Source organism: Durio zibethinus, chromosome 5 (assembly GCF_047325235.1).
Source record: "Durio zibethinus cultivar Kanyao isolate XHJ-2024 chromosome 5, ASM4732523v1, whole genome shotgun sequence".
NCBI classification, from domain to species: Eukaryota; Viridiplantae; Streptophyta; class Magnoliopsida; order Malvales; family Malvaceae; genus Durio; species Durio zibethinus.
The window spans coordinates 32,727,134-32,743,504 of NC_143166.1; the positions used below are offsets into that span (position 1 = coordinate 32,727,134).

Genomic DNA, 16,371 nt, shown 5'->3' on the forward strand with positions numbered 1-16,371 from the left:
ACTCTTGTGGTCTTACAGTTGCATCTCTAACCCTTGGATCACCTAGTGAAGTGATTTTTTTTCATTCAGTATTTTAAAGTGCTTTTTTCTCTATTTTACGAGCATGACTTTTAACATTTTCTTTGCTTTTTGGCATTCCACCAATCTTGCTGAGGTTGTAGAGTATAACCCCTTCCAATTTTGATATTTTTTAAGAAATTCTGGTGGTTTCCTCTTACTTTTTTTAAGCTTTGCCCTTCCATTGGTTCATTTCCTCTAGGAGCTCATCCATTTCACGTTATTGACTAAGGTAAGACTTGTTGAATTTTTTAATTTTGAATCAAACTCGTAACCTCTTATTTTTTTTATTTAAATCTTTCAAATCAATATTGGCCATATCTCATTCTTTTTATGACTTTTTCTAATCTGCTTCTTTGTATCTCTACTTCATTTTTCAATTGTCCCATCTTTTCACGAAGTCTTAAATTTTCTTTTCTTATTTTTTTTAGCTTCTAATTCTTTTTGGATAAGCTCGACTTCTAATAATTGTACTTTTATTAAAAAATTGTCGATTGATGTGAGCTATTATTAGGAGAGAGTATTATATCTCTATGCTAATTTATTTTCTAAATCTGATAATCATGAGTGGCTTTGTCGATTAGAGATCCTAATCTTATTTTTTGTATTTTCTTTAATACTTGGATCAATTACTCCGAGGTTCTTGGTGGATTTGGTTCCTCGTAAATGAATTCTACTTGGACTAGGCCATGAGTAGCAGGAACAAACTTTTTGCACTAATTACCTAAGTACCATCAATGGAGCGTAACTCACAACACCTCATAGCCCTAACAACAGTATCCACGACTCGTTTCCTCCACGATACAACAAAGGCACATGAGGCATCCAAGGCGCCATCCATTCAATTTCATCCCTGATAAGCTTTCATAAGAAAAAGACCCACTTTTCCTTAGTCTTTAATGTTGGTCATCGATTTTTATAGAACTCTTCAATTGGTGTCTTATTTCGAAGATACGACTTTGAGAAAGTACTTTTCTCGCACTTGAAATAACTTCTAATCCACACATATAATAGCAATGCACATCTTATAAATTATCCTTTTTCATTTTGTCGACAGAAATTCAATGACCTGATGATTTCAGCTAGGACTGTTGGTGCGGGATTAATTACTTGAATTTTAATTTGCTCAAAAAGGTCTACCACAGTTATCTCAATGTAACTCAAAGTCTTTGAAAAGATTACCATACCATATAATGCTAGAGCAAACACAGTCATACCTTAATCATCATTTAAATGCCCCTGAATGAAGTTTCAAAGAAAGTCCTAACGGATGTCAAGATGTTCACCTTTAAGCTTCGTAAAGGAATCGATGGTTTCTACTTTAACCCTCATAAGCTTGGCTAACTTTTTGTGATAACCTGATTTTGGCTTTCGGGTAAATACTTTATATGGACACTATAGTTTTATTCCAAGCAAAATCGAATAATCTTCAATAGTTGGCATCAAATCTTCCTAATTAAAAGTGAAGCATCTATAGGATGGATCTCAAAACTGTATAGCCACCTTGATCAGCTGTTCATTGATCATTACTGAAATGAGGGATGCAATCTGTCTGTATTTTTTATAAAAACTTTCTTTTTTTTCTTTAGTTATTTGACCTCAGATAGCAACTAAATCTTTTAAATCATTCTATGTGAAATCCAAATGCATATTCTCAGGTAACTCAGACACATAATCGATAGGTAAGCAATCTTCATTCTTTTGTTAGGCTTCTTTCGACTAAACATATACTTCATTATACGGCTCATATAGGACACTGATTGAAGATGAGCAAATCTAAAGTTCTACGGGATCCATGAAAACTTCTTAAGAGAAATATGCCTTAAAGTAAATATCTCGATGCAGAATTGTATGATATGATTAATATAGAAAAGAAAAAGAAAACAAAACAAAATAGAGTTAGTGTGAGGATGCAGTTTGAAAATAACATTTTTTTTTAGTTTTGAGATTTTTTTTAGTTTTTTTTTTTATTACGCATAACTTTTATTCTTAGGTATTTCCTACAAGAAGGTGGATAAGGTATTTTCTACAAGAAGGTATTACCTAAGGTTGGTTTTTTAGGCTTATTACATGTTGAGTTTGGATTGACATGTGTCTAAAGGTTCTCAAATTGTTCCTCATTGTCGTCCACGTTGGACTAGTGAAGGACCTCAATCTTTACCCATTACAGGCTACGAACGAAAATGATTTAATTTGAGTGAAAGTATTTCGCTTGTCATTACGAAAGCTATCACCTCATGAGAATATAGGTACTCTATTTCTTCCTATAAGACATGGAGCCCAAGTATAGAACTCATGCATGAGATGCACCGTGTCATTGTATGTGCAAATATATCCTAATTTATTGAGAGTAATATATACAAACAAAAAAAAAAAACATAAGAGGCATAGTAAAAGAAACGTGTGTGAATTTTTCTTTTTGATTTGATTTTTTTTAAAAACTTTTTTATTGAAAGTGAAAAATAAAAAATTAAGAGACCGATTAGGACTGTTTAAATCAAAATTTAAGGATAACACGTAGTTAATTTTAGCCTGACTCGTGAAAATAAATAGCATCCCCAGCGGAGTCGCAAAGCTATTGTAATGATTTTGGAGCCGCTAAATGAATTTGGAAAAGAAAATAAAAGAACAAAAAATAGAGTCGCCACCAATCTTTTTTGGCTAGGTGCGATTGGCCACGTATGAAAATTTATCCTTTTAATAAGATTAATTAAAATTTATTAAAAAGATAATTTTATGGTCTACAAAACAGTCTAAGTTCGGGAGTCAGTTACGTGTAAGGAAAGATTAGCACCCCCACAATGCTCATTTAAAAATGGTACCAATTAACTATGTTTTATCCATTGATTTTGATAAAAACAGTCTTATTTTCGGTGTTTGAAAAAAAAATTTCTAATTTTTTTTATTTATTGGAAATTAGTTTTTTTTATTTATTAATGCTCTAATTTTATTCAAGGATAATAAATTAAGACCTATTTATTGAAATAATTCTTAAAATATTTCATTACATTGGTAACATTAGAAGAACTTTTTCTCACCTAGAGATTTCTTAGGCATCGTTTCTTAGAATACCTTAGAATCTCATTCTTGGAGGTCCGAATTTACTTTTCGTAAAAATCATGTCATGCATGCAATGCAAATAATAACATGTTGTGCACACATTTTATTTTTTTATTAAAAAATTTTACTAATTTTCATTAATATTTTCATTTTAAAAAAATGAAGAAAAGAGAAATTTTTATTATATTGAAGATTTTCTTTAAATATTCCAATACACTAGTAATATTTAAAAAATATCTTCTCACTTAGAAATTTCTTAAAGTATCTCTACTCGGAATATTTTTAGAATCCCATCATTGGATAAATTTTCCTTTTTTTCTTATTTTTTATTACTTATTCTTAATTTATTAGTTAATTTTTTTATTATTTTATTAAAAAAAATTTATTGTATTAAAATTTTTTTAATAAATACTCTAATATACTGGTAGTATTTAAAAAAAATCTTCTCACCTAGAGATTTCGTGGGTATCACTACTCGGAGTACCTTTGAATCTTATCGTTCGATAAAAATTTCTTTTTCTTACACTTTTTATTAATTTATATTACTAGAAAGTTCACTTTTAATTTTTATTTTATTATTTTTATCATTTTTATTTATTATTATTAAAGTTTATCTTAAAATTAACATAATTATAAAAATTTTATCTACATAAAAATTTATTTTAATAAATTTAAATATTTTAATATGCATAAATATTATAAAAATAATATATAAAAAATATAAGAAAAAATACAAAAAAATATTTTTTACTTGAATTAGATTGGTCAACGGTCCAGTCAACGTCGGTCTAGCGGTCTAGTCACGTTTAACAGTTCAGGATCGATCCGGATCGGGTTCAGCTATTCGATGCCGATTCAGTTGGATCGGTCAAAAGCTAAAGGTGAAGCAGGTCGTCGAGTCGAGTGAAACCCCGAGTCGGGTCAAGGGTTAACGCATAGATCGTTCGGCTCAAAACAATGTTGTTTTGACCCTTTAATGAAACGACATCATTTTGGCATTCAACTTTCTATAAAAGTAAAAAAAAAAATTCTCATTTTCTCTTCTCCCTCTCTCTTTCTACACTCTCAGACCCTTTCTCTCTAGAATAGTTGATTGGTCATCGTTCGTCGCTTTAACCATCGTCGATGATCGTTGATCACCGGTCGTTGGTACTGTCGCCGACTGTTGAAAAATTTAAAAAACTTTTAAAAAATTTCCTTATACCCCATGAGCGCAGATCTGAACTTGGTTTCACCTGAAAGTGCCCTAAATGACCTAAATCGATTTTTAAAATTTCGACCAAACCCTTTCTTTTTTTTTTATTTCGACTTTTTTTTACTAACTTTTCTTTTCTTTTTGTTCGTAGGGAGCTCTCGGCACTAGGTTTCTCCCTTTTGGGGAGGAGTGTATTTTTTTTTTTTAAATTTTTAATAGGCTTTTTGGTTCTGTTTTGGGTTTTGTTTGTGTAAAAAAAAAAAATGTATGGAGGCTATGACTGGGAAGGGCATAGATGATAGAGTTTCTGAACATGAATGGGATGTTGTGGGGGGCTTTTTGAGTGTAGGTCGAATGTAGGGACTAAGACTGAGAATCGGGTCTTGGGCACAGATCTAGGGGTTTTTCTTAGTCTAAGTTTTTGGGTTTTCTAGATATCCAAAGCTTTGGGGGTTTCGGGTGTGTTCGAAGGCAGGGCATAGAAGATGGAGTGCTTGGGGTCTTCTCCCTTCCTTTTATTGGGAGTTCAAACTGGTTTATGTAGAGATCTAGGATTGACAGGGCATGGGGCTACGGCATGGCGGTTCAAGAGTGCCGATGAGGTGGATAAGGTTTACATGGTTCAAGAGTGTCCATGGATAAAGTTTGCATGGTTCAAGAGTGTTGATGGGGTGAATAAGGTTTACAGGGTATAGGTGATCAGAGGGGTGAGTGGCCAGTGGTACCGTGCAAGATACCACTGGATCAACCCTTTTTTTTGTTTTTTTGTATTTTGTATTTTTTTAAATGAATAAATTAATAAAATAAAAGATAAATAGACTTTGGGCTTAAAAATGAAATTGGACTTTGGACCCAATCAAAATCGAGCCTAAAGTCCAGTCGAATTGAAATTGGGTTTCGGTTCGATTGAATTGTAATCAAAACTTAGTTCGAGAATCCGATATCCGATAAATATTCAATCGAGACAAGATTAACATCCAAACAAATTTGGTGTCTACAAGTATTATATATTGTGAGACATTCCCTCCCAATTTGAGGCAGAAAGTAGAGATAAGAGGGAAAGAATATGAGCTTCTTGAAGATATACCGGTTCTTTTTGCATAGGCTGATGAAGCGAGCTGGGTTGAGCCCCCAAACTGTAGAAATCGAGCCAGGGACGGTTATAAACATTTGGGTTCCAACTGAGACCACTAAAAACACCAGCAAACAAAGCTTGAAAAAGCCTTCCGTGGTGTTCATCCATGGCTTTGCCTTTGATGGTATTCTAACGTGGCAATTTCAGGTGTTAGCTTTAGCCAAATATTACTCTGTTTACGTGCCGGATTTGGTCTTCTTCGGTGGTTCCATCACCGACAAGACAGAGAGGTCGGTGGGGTTTCAAGCTGAGTGCATGGCCAAGGGTTTGAGAAAGCTGGGTGTGGAAAAGTGTACCCTGGTGGGTTTGAGTTATGGAGGAATGGTTAGTTTCAAGATGGCTGAGATGTATCCTGACTTGGTTGAGTCCATGGTCGTGAGCTGCTTGGTTATGGCTCTGACTGAGTCGATCAGCAATGCTGGACATCAGCGACTTGGGTTCTCCAACTGGCCTGATAATTTGCTTCCTGTCTTAGTTAAGGGCGTTAAAACCTTCTTTCAAATCTCTTCTCACAGTTCTCCAAAGTTCCCTAAATGCATTTACAAGGATATTTTGAAACAGGTAATTACATATAATATAATTAGTTTTGATTTAGTAAAATTCAAAGAAAACTTTAAAATCCTGAATGCCTCAGGTTGATCATAGGGGTCAGTGCACTATTAAGATCATCATTTAAACTTAAATTTTTTAAATTTGGATTACAAGTTTTATACATATTAATACTCTTTCTATTTCATAAATATTGTATTGTTTATATACTTTTAATTATCTCAAAATAATGTTTTGTTTTATTTACAAACTTTTTTTTTTCAGAGTAAGGTTAATTTAAGAAAAAATTTATTTATAATCAATAAAAATTAAAATTCAACCTAAAATTTTTTAAATTCTGTGTAAAATAAAAATTAGACACTATATTTATTAGATGAAATGAGTAATTGATAGGGACAAATATCAGTTATTTTGTTGGATTATATATATGAAATATAAGTACTAATTTAATATATTTGTATATTTAAGTAAATTATTGGAAATATGCATTTATTTTGGGGAGAGACCTATTATTTTAATGAAATTTTATGTTTTTTATTTGAAAATTATTTTAGGGGATGTTTAATAACAACAGAAAGGAGAAAGTGGAACTCCTAAAGGCTTTGGTCATCAGTGACAATGAATTTACCATCCCTTGTTTCCAACAGGTATGTAACTAAGCAGGTTCTTATTTATTTGTCTTTTTTTATTTTTTTGGCAAAACTTGGATGAAATAATTTTTTATAAATTTGATGAAATTATGAATTGAATATAAGTCAAATTCATAGTTATAAAAGTCAGCTCTTATAAATCAAGAACATGTAAAATATGTACAGTGGTCAACCTTTATAATTATATGCAACTGTATTGAAATTGAAAAGCAATTATATATATTAAATTTGAAAACTCATTAACATGAACTTTCAATTATTTAAGGAAAAAAATGATAATTAGTAGACAAAAACATGTTAAAATTACTTGATATATATATATATATATATATATCAATACAGATGATTAGGGATGATAGTTTAATCAATGTCTGACGGATTTCAAATTTCAATCCAACCCGATATTTTAAAGTCAATTTTTTTTTTTTAAAAACCAAATTTCAGTTGGGCAAGGTAATTGTAAAATGAAGTCGGGTTGAGTTTTAGAAAAACCCACATTGATCCGTTATATATAATTATTTTTAATTTTTAAATTTATTTTTATATTAAAAATTAAAAATTTATATTTTAAAAATAATATTTTATTAATTTTGGATTAGGTTAGATCGTGTACGATTTTATATAATATTAGATTGAGTTTAGGTATAAAAATAAAAAAATTGTGTCGAATCAAGTTCAAAACGAACAAAAATTCATTCCGACCTGATCCGTTACCATTTCTACGGATGACATATATGTTGAATAAAACTCATTTCATATTTTTTTTTCATTTTTTTTTATTTTATACTTTCAAATGTTGTTTAGTTGAAAATTTTACAATCTATGTGAAAGTAATTTTTTAACACTTTAAAAGTAATTTTTTTATGAAGTGCAATTTTATAATTCACTGATGATAGTATGTCAATACATCAAATTATAAAAATTTTATATATTGTTTCAAATATATATATAATATATTAATTAAACTCGATTAAATTTATTGTTTTTAAGATCAAAAGAAATCTTGGGATTTTTTTGCAATAAAAAAGATTGTAACATGAGAATAAAAATGGATTGCATTGTGATATTTGAATCTTAAATCTATTAAATATAATTTTTTTAAAGTAATTATATAATCAATTGAATTAAAATTTAGAGTCAAAAATTTTTAATTATTTATAATAAGTTTTAGGCTAGATTTTTTTAAAATTAAAAAATAAAATAAAATAGAGTATATTTTACTTAAGCATGTTGACTGAGATGATCTTGTTATCTCTAATATACAAGTAACTATCAGTGCAAGATAAGTTTTTATATATAACATATATCCTACACTTGAAGAGCTTCATTAAATTAATAATTATAAAAATAAATCACAAATCAATTATAGACTTTACATACAGGTTGTCAGAAAGGAGGCTTGTCACTTCTGTTATGTCAGCAAAGCATTGTTTTTTAATTAAATAATAAACTAATTCCAAAGACAAATAAACCTACTCCATTTTTTATCAAATTGTTTAATTTTTCTTGAAGGGGCAAACCTTTAAGATTTGTTAAACCAAACAAATCTTATAAACTACAATTGGAGCAGATGTTGATTATGCAAAAGGGCTCTCAACATCTTGCTATAATTAAGATTAAAAGAGGCCAAAAAGTAATTAAGTAATTAAAATTTTCAACAAGTTTAATTAAGTATTTGATGTAATTAAATTGTGTAAATTGTTGCAGAGGATACATCTTTTGTGGGGAGAGAATGACATGATTTTTTACTTGGACACTGCCCCGCAACATCAAACTGTAATTTTTCAACTACGACCATTTTTTTATTTTGTTTCGTAGATAAATTACTGATGAAAAAAATTTTATCAGTAAAAATCTGTTGATATTGAATAAATTTTTGATTCTGTGTCGTCTCTTCAAAAATCTATTGTATCTTAGAAATCTTAGTCTAATTATTAGATGTTTAAAAAGGTATGTTTTTAAATGATTGTGACAGGCAAATTGGAGAGAAAGCAACTCTTGAATACATGAAGAAAGCAGGTCATGGCGTTCAAATGGAGCGACCATTGCTTCTTTTTCGTCAAAAGAGAATCATCAGAAACTATAATCATGCCATCGATCGGCATTCATCTCCTTCACATATAGCAAAAATCACCCACAATGATATTATCTGTAAGGAACCTTTGGTTTTTGGGTTTGTATGCTTTATATTATTAATCTATATCAAATTACCTATCACTGCTTTCAACAAGTTAAGATCGAATAAAGAACAGAATCAAAAAGGGATTCCTATTGGCTGATGTTTCCCATGTTATGTTTTATATATATATATATATATATATATATATGTACAACATTTTTCTGTAGCTATTAGTTGATGGATTCATTTTTTGTGATATGCATTTAGAAATGATGGAGAAAGAGGAAGAAACAATGCTATTGAAAATAGATAGTTTTCATTACAATTCATGAAGATGGTAGAAGAAGAATTAGCTGAGAACTGCAAAAGAAAAGGGAAAGGAGGCTAGGGGGGAGTGTTTGAGGGAGGGACAGCTTTTCATCCAATGTTCATTCGCACATCCTCTTTTCATAGTAATCTGGCGTTCAGATATGATGTAAACGTAGGCTGCTGGTTTTGGACTTCACTGCAGCTTAAGATAACTTATAAGCCTGCAAAGCAAGCAAGAAAGTTAAATAGCAATCTCAGCTTAAGAAATTACTAATAATAATAACACAGAGATGTAAATTGTTCAAATTGATGATACATATGCTAGAAACCTGGTTGCACATATTCAGCAAATGGCATTAGTTGCTCGATAAAGAAAGATTTGTTACAACTCACTTTATCCATTTTATGGTTCCAAATCGGCAGAGGATCTTTATCTCTCTTTAGTGACTGCTTTTTTCTGTCTTTAACTTCAACAAAGGAAGTTTTGTGGAGTATGGTAGGGAGGTAGCTTTTGGACAGACTGAAACATCAGATGGACCACATAAAGATTGAAACTTCTACTGACTAATCATAACAATCTTTTAACTTTTCTGAGACCTTAATTATTGCGCAATGCGGTGTGTTTTCGTTGAATTCAAACATTAGTTTAGAGACAGAGAATTGTACATCAGATTTATTGCTGCCAACAAAAGCAGGAAATAGAGTGAACAGTCTGCAGGCTTCAAACTTACATTCTTGGCTCCGGTGACTTTTGCAATTTGCAATCACAGGGTGGTACCACTTTCCAAGTGATTGAACAAGTACCAAACACAGTTCAAAGTCATGCAAATTTTACCTAAATTAACAGTACATGCAAGATAAAAACAAGATGGAAGGCCAAATTTTCATTTAGCATTACCTTTCATCTTCATCAGCATTGCTGGTGCCGCCAATTGACCTATAGTTTGGAATAGGAATGCGACCGGACTCGATATGCTTAAGATCTTCGATAAGGATTTCGTAGTGTCTCTTCACTTCTTCAGCAGTTTTTCCACCTACAGCCTTTGCAACATCGTGCCAACGGTCTGGGGTGTCTTTATCGTACTGTGCCAATGCCTTTTCGAACAGCTTGTTTTGCTTTGGGGTCCATGAACCTGAATCTCTGGAGCGTAGAGAGCTTGAAGCCATAACTACTCACACCAAAATTATCAAAATTTGATACAAAGTTTAAAGTTCAATTAAAATAGATTCTAGATTGGTTTTAAAAAGACTACTACAGACTAGGAAAAGAGTAAGAAGAGAAGACAAGATCAAAGATATGCTTTTAGTTGAACAGTGGCTTGTGCTGGAGATTTCCATGAGTGCTCTACTTATAAGGAGTGGAAAACTGGTGGGGTGGAGCCAGTTGGCGAATCTATATCGCCAAAAGGTAGCATAAATATGAGCCGTCTCCTTTGGAACCACTAGATTAGGCAGGACGAGGTACAGAAAGATAAGGAATGGAATATCAGTTTCAAAGGGTTTAGAATTTTTTGTATCTTTCTAGTATAATTATGACTAAAAGCATTCTATATCATGTTGAAGCTTTTTTTATTAGCAGCTAGTATCTATAAATAATTATACTCCTATTTACTATCTATAGGAACAGAAGCCGTGACCCTCTCTTTCAACCAATTGTCATTTAGCTGAAATGGTTGACATGTTCCAAGACAGGTCTGGAGCTGGTGTTTTTGAGCCAAGCAAATTTTGTTATCAACTCAAAAAACATTCAAATTTTGTTTTTTAACTGAATTCAGAACTGGGTTTTTAGCTGTTTTAATCTTAATCCTATGATAAGTTGGGACTTGGTATGCAGAAGTTGAAGTAGTGTTACTTTTACCAGAAAACAACAAAACCTGATAAATGGGTTCCTTTTGGAAGATTTTCACCCAATGGACCGGCATGCAAGTTTAACCTGTCTGTCAGACACCCAGATCTCGCTTTTGCTACTGAAAATTCAAGCTACTTTTACCATTGATGTGGTCATTTTAACAGGTTACAATTCGTTGTTCATTGGGTGTTGTCCTGTTCTTAAAATTTATTCATTATTCGCAACAGGAGTAAAAGCATCCTTCTTCTTTTGAACTTATCTCTATGCCATTTCCTACCTTGTCATCCTCACATCAATGCACTAAGGCTGCACTTTGAATTACTCTATATGATAAAATTCTAGTTCTATGTAACAGCAATAATATATAGCAATAAGGAAAAGTCTTAATTGTTGAAGCCATTCGAGAAAAATGGATAACTCATTTACATATCAGACTCAAACCCTTGGCCTCAGATGGCAGTGAACTGATATAAAAACTATTGGACTCTGAACATACTGCCAAGAAAGGTAACAGAGCAGAGAGCAGTATGGTTGATGCAATTTTGATCCGTTTCAGATCATTGGTATTGGGGCTTTGGAAGCTTCTGGCTGGCTACCTGAAAGCCTACTCTAGAGATGTCTCTGATCACATTATGGATTGGTTCTTTTTTTCTTTTTTTTTTTTTTGTCAGTTGCTACTGGTTTTGTAATTGGATAACAGGATGGATTCTGTGTCACTAGATTGGTTAGTGGGGTAGGCAAATTTCTTCTTTTCACCATTGCTCTGTGTCTGTTGTCCTATGCTTTGTCCATTTTCTCTTTTCTATTAAAAGCTGGTTATTTGAGATCAACCAAAGGCTTCTTTTCACCGTCTATTATCTGTGAATCAAGGCATGGTGAAACGAGGTGCTTTGATAGGAAAACCCGGTGCCAGTTTTCTAGTAATTAAACAAAATCCATGTCGGATCTGTGTTAAAAGCTGAATCAACGACTTTGATATTAAATACTATTTGAAAGTGATTCGATTAAGCTTAAAAACGAATTTAATGCTGAAAAAAATTGAAAAATTCTCAAATATCACTAGTACCAATAATCCAAGAAAACACTCAAAAAGAAGATCAAAGAGAAGAAATGGACAATGTATATAGATCATTTTGAGAGCTATGAAAAGGAAAATTTACTCAATCAGAAAACTAGCGAATAAAGGGATAGAATCATCGTTGATCTTTTTCTTTTATGGAGTCAATTGACTACTGATGTGGATATTATGCACAAATAGATGCATATTATGATTGCTGGGTCATCGTCTTAAGGACCATAGCACAAAGATGCACTGGTCCAGACCAGTAAACGCTCGTGATATGAAAGTGATTTTTCAGAGGCATCCAGTAATTCATTTTGGTTCTTTTGTGCAACTATCTCCTCCAATTTCCAAGGCAATCTCTCCTCTTGTTTCTATTATTTTGACTTTTGAGTTTAAACTCTTTCCAACTACGGAAACTACATGTTAAAAATTTAAAAACCTGAAATGGTATGAAAATTTTAAACCAAGACCAGACTTTTGTCCGCTGTTTCATCTGTCATTCCTACTGAACAGAGATTAAACTACCCATTAAATTAGTCAGTTTCGTTAAATGGGCTGATTTATTGTCATCCAAAATGTTCACCCATGAAACAAGTTGCCTTCGGCTCACGAATTGTGCGAGTAAAGATAGGATGGATGGCCGGCAACTTGCTAATTTGATAATGGATCGACCCATTTGTTGTAGATAAGAGTAGTAAACGGTGGTCCTATGAATTTACATTGATATTTTGGGGGTTATTATTTATTAACATAAAACAATCAACGTTGGAAAGGGTACATTCAAGGGCTTATTCCCTTTACGAAGTGACTGATTTCTTGCCGTTTGTGGTCCTTTCCTAACAGGTTGGAACGAAGGCGGGAACCATGGTAAAGTTCTATGGTTTGTTTGTTGGGTCTTAATTCCACACAATTAGTTGTGAATAATAGTCGTCTACGTAGCCTGCCATCACTGTCGGGAATCCAGCCCCAGATTCCTGGTGGCTTCGGCTGCAACCAGCTCTTTTCAAGTCCTTGCTGGGCCATGAAAGTTAAGGAGATAGTGGGGGAACGGTGACTTTTCGAGAGCCCAAAAAGTCCTGGTCCATGCAATCAACTAGCAAAGCACAGGAATACATGGAGGATCAGCATAGACAAGGAATGTATGATTCAAAAAGGTTGGAAGGGAGATTTTGGAACGGAAGAAGAAAGACATCTTTCTGCTAAATTGTTTGGGTTTGAGGATAAGCAGATAAAAACGTACGAGACCTGTGCCAACCAAAGGGAATCATGAAAACTTGTTTTCTATTCCACAAGTGACAGATATTTGTTTGCCTATATGTTTTAATCATTTGGAAAAAGAAAAAGTCACTAGTGAACTATATGAAGGCAAGGAAAAAGACACGAAAGTGACTTCAATCTGATAATTGATTTGTGGGCATTACTAAACCTGACAAAAAAAAAAAAACATATTGAATAAAATAATATTACATTTTTAATGAATGAGGCTATTAATAAATAAAATTTTTAAAAGATACTACTTTTTCACTCTCATTTTATTTGTCCACATTTTCTTTTTAGATATCCCCAAATTATATTTTTTAACACTTAAATGTCATACTTTTTTATGTTTTAAATTTTTATAAAAAAAATTTTTTTACTTTTTATCATTAAAAATTATAAAATTTCAAATTTATGAATCAAATTTATGAAAAAAATTAAATTTAATCACTATAGGACAAAGGGAGTAATTTTTTTGTATATTTATTTCAAAGGTTGATACTTGCTTAATGAAATAACATTATCTAATTCACTGTATATAAAATTCATACATTAATAGTATATCAAATATAACTCTTCTAAATTTTTCCTTTTTTTTTTCCTGTGTTGGTAATTATACATCAGAATAAAACACATGCTATTGGGTTATTGGGTAATATTACAAAATTTCAAAGGTAAAAAATTCAGACTTCAGCAGTAGGTTATTGGGTTTTCAATCCAAATAAATTCTCAAACAATTTTGGAGCCGTGGCAGGAAGGTTCATGGGTTCAGGAGCCATGAAATTGACAATCTTCATATGAACATAGTACCAATAAGAATGTTATTAAACAGGAAATTTTGACATGAAGAAATGCACTAGATTAACGTGAACTCAAATATTACAAGGCGCTAATCTAAACACACTTGAGAACTTACCTTATCTTTTGTCTCTTTGAAGCATGCTGATCAACTATTTTTCTCTTCTTAGCTTGCAGTCTTTTCAAGGCATAGAAGGCTTTCTCTGTGGTCAAACAGTAATAAATGATTTTAAAAAAGAAAAATAATTCTCAACACAATCATGCAAGAAAATTTTACAAGATGTACTATATGATGTTGGGTCAACAGTCTCAAAAAAAAATTCCTTCAGCAATTGCTGGAAAAATTCGGAATCATCCAGAAGTTCAGGATCACCTGCAGGATGTGCCCCCTAAGCAAAGAAAGGATTCAATATAAAAATATTTGACAGGAGAAAAGCAGCATAACATGTATTAATAACAAAAGCAGCATTCTTATACCAAATATCCAAACCACCAGCTATTTTACTTTGGCTAGATACTGACTAGCACTCATCACAGCTTGACCATCAGCAACTTCTCTTACCTTCATGAATTTTTACCTGAACAAAGAAATTTCTATGCAAATGAAGGTTCCTCAAGGACAAGCATTTCTTGGTATTCTATAAGTATATCTATCCAACTACATTGCTATGTGGTATAGGCAAAAATTTCATCCTCCAAAACAGGCCCATTGCTTACACTAACCTCAGCTGTGCAAACATTATCAACCCCCACCCCCACCCCCCCAAAAAAAAAACCTTCCACACTTTTTATGTCAGGTGAGCTGGAACGTAGCAGTTGATACAAAAACCACAAGCCTAAAGTAAATGGAGAGAAAAACGATACCTCTCCATTAGCATTGTTAGTGGCCTCGGTAACCTGTCCAACAAAGGAAGTGTAATCAATAGAAGCAGAAAACAGAAAAAGTGAGATCATAGTACAGAGAGCGAACCAGAGCTATATCTAATATTTTAGGTAAATTCATCACCCTTAAACTAGTTAAGAATTTAGTAACTTACAGGCCCAAATATGCCAATAGTTCATATTCTTTGTTGCATTTGCTTTACCATTTTACTTGGATCCCTCATATTGGCAGCCACTTGTTCACTAATATTCTAGAATCGGAACAGAAGAGCCACGTGATTTCATTTTACATCCTATAGGGCATGGATTCAGTATCAGTGACAGCTAAAGGATCAAACCTGATTAAATGCTTGCAATTGGCTTTTGATTGCAGCAGAACCAGTTGTGACTTCTGTCTTTCTCTGCCATACGTCAACTGCTTTTTCTCTGAAAGCAGCTATTCTACAAGATTCAAGCATTAAAATTTCCAGTTAGCTATTCTACAAGATTCAAGCATTAAAAATTTCCAGTTAACTTAAAATGCTCATACCAAGAAATATTATTTGCAAAGGAGAATTGTACCAAGTGAGGATAAAATAAGACTTATAAAATTTAGAAGAAAAAAGGAAGCACAAAGCACAGGACCAAGCTTGTCAAAACCATAAAAGCAATTTGTAAATGTTCATTAAAGCACTGATGCCAGCCTCCAGGCCTCAACACACCATTCTCAAAGCAGCACTTTTTAACCTAGCAATTTTGAGAAGAGTCCAATACAACAATCTGTAACTGATGATGACTTGTACTCTTTTGAGAATAGGATCTTCACAATCAGTGCTTTAATGAACATTTAAATTTGTAAATGTACAAATTGCTTTAATAATATTTAAATAATATCAATAAAGTTTCTGTAAAGTAACAGAAAGCATAATGACAAATTTTGACAAAAGCATTAGTGTCATACTATCATCAATGTCTTCTTCATCGTCTTCTTCTTCTTCACCATTAACCATTAATTCCTCAATCTCATCTTCCGAATCGTCGAAGTCCTCCAAGTCCACATCTTTGCCTCTAGCTTTTCTTGAACGCTTCGATGATAACCCGATGTTTCCAATACCCCAAATTCTTAAAGGACAATAAAAATTCCAACCCATGTTAGGTAATAGGAAAGGAAAAACAAAAACCCTAAAATCAACATAAAAATTGAAAAGATGCGTCTTCGGATGTTGAATTTCTGGAAACGGCATCAGACGAGGGTTTAGGGTTTAATCAATGGTTTTTTTTTTTTTTCTTTGGAGGCTGAGCTGACAAACTCGGTATTGTCAATGGGCTTTTTCACTAAATGGATCAGAAAATGGGTTCTGATCTGAAAATCATTTGGACTTTGTTTTTACCAAACCAAGCACAATCATAAGCTTGCAGGACTCATTCAGCAGCAGCTTTAGAGCTGGAGTAATCCGCGTTAAATTATC

At 32.5% G+C, this 16,371-nt stretch overlaps 1 protein-coding gene and 1 pseudogene across 2 annotated transcripts; one reads left to right on the forward strand and one right to left on the reverse strand.

Annotated features, from left to right (window-relative positions):
- The first annotated feature begins 5,378 nt into the window (after positions 1-5,378).
- Positions 5,379-8,925, forward strand: LOC111281676 (uncharacterized; annotated as a pseudogene).
- Positions 8,926-9,042: 117 nt separating this feature from the next.
- On the reverse strand, positions 9,043-16,371 carry LOC111282176 (protein RADIALIS-like 3). 2 transcript variants are annotated; one of them, XM_089761201.1, is made up of 8 exons: positions 15,864-16,371; positions 15,262-15,364; positions 15,079-15,174; positions 14,906-14,938; positions 14,160-14,244; positions 9,973-10,243; positions 9,468-9,594; positions 9,043-9,295 (listed from the first exon to the last, which is right to left on the reverse strand). In XM_089761201.1, the coding sequence occupies exons 6-8, from the start codon at positions 10,239-10,241 to the stop codon at positions 9,278-9,280; spliced, it is 414 nt and encodes a 137-aa protein (XP_089617327.1). In that variant the 5' UTR covers positions 10,242-10,243; positions 14,160-14,244; positions 14,906-14,938; positions 15,079-15,174; positions 15,262-15,364; positions 15,864-16,371; the 3' UTR covers positions 9,043-9,277. The 2 variants fall into 2 exon arrangements, with proteins under 2 accessions (XP_089617327.1, XP_089617328.1); XM_089761202.1 differs by lacking the exon at positions 15,079-15,174.

Excerpts from the sequence above, each read along its gene's own strand:
- LOC111282176 (XM_089761202.1), bottom strand. The coding sequence starts at position 10,241 with ATGGCTTCAAGCTCTCTACGCTCCAGAGATTCAGGTTCATGGACCCCA. Across the intron at positions 9,595-9,972 it reads AATGCTGATGAAGATGAAAG|TCTGTCCAAAAGCTACCTCC; the intron begins GTAATGCTAAAT and ends CTGATGTTTCAG.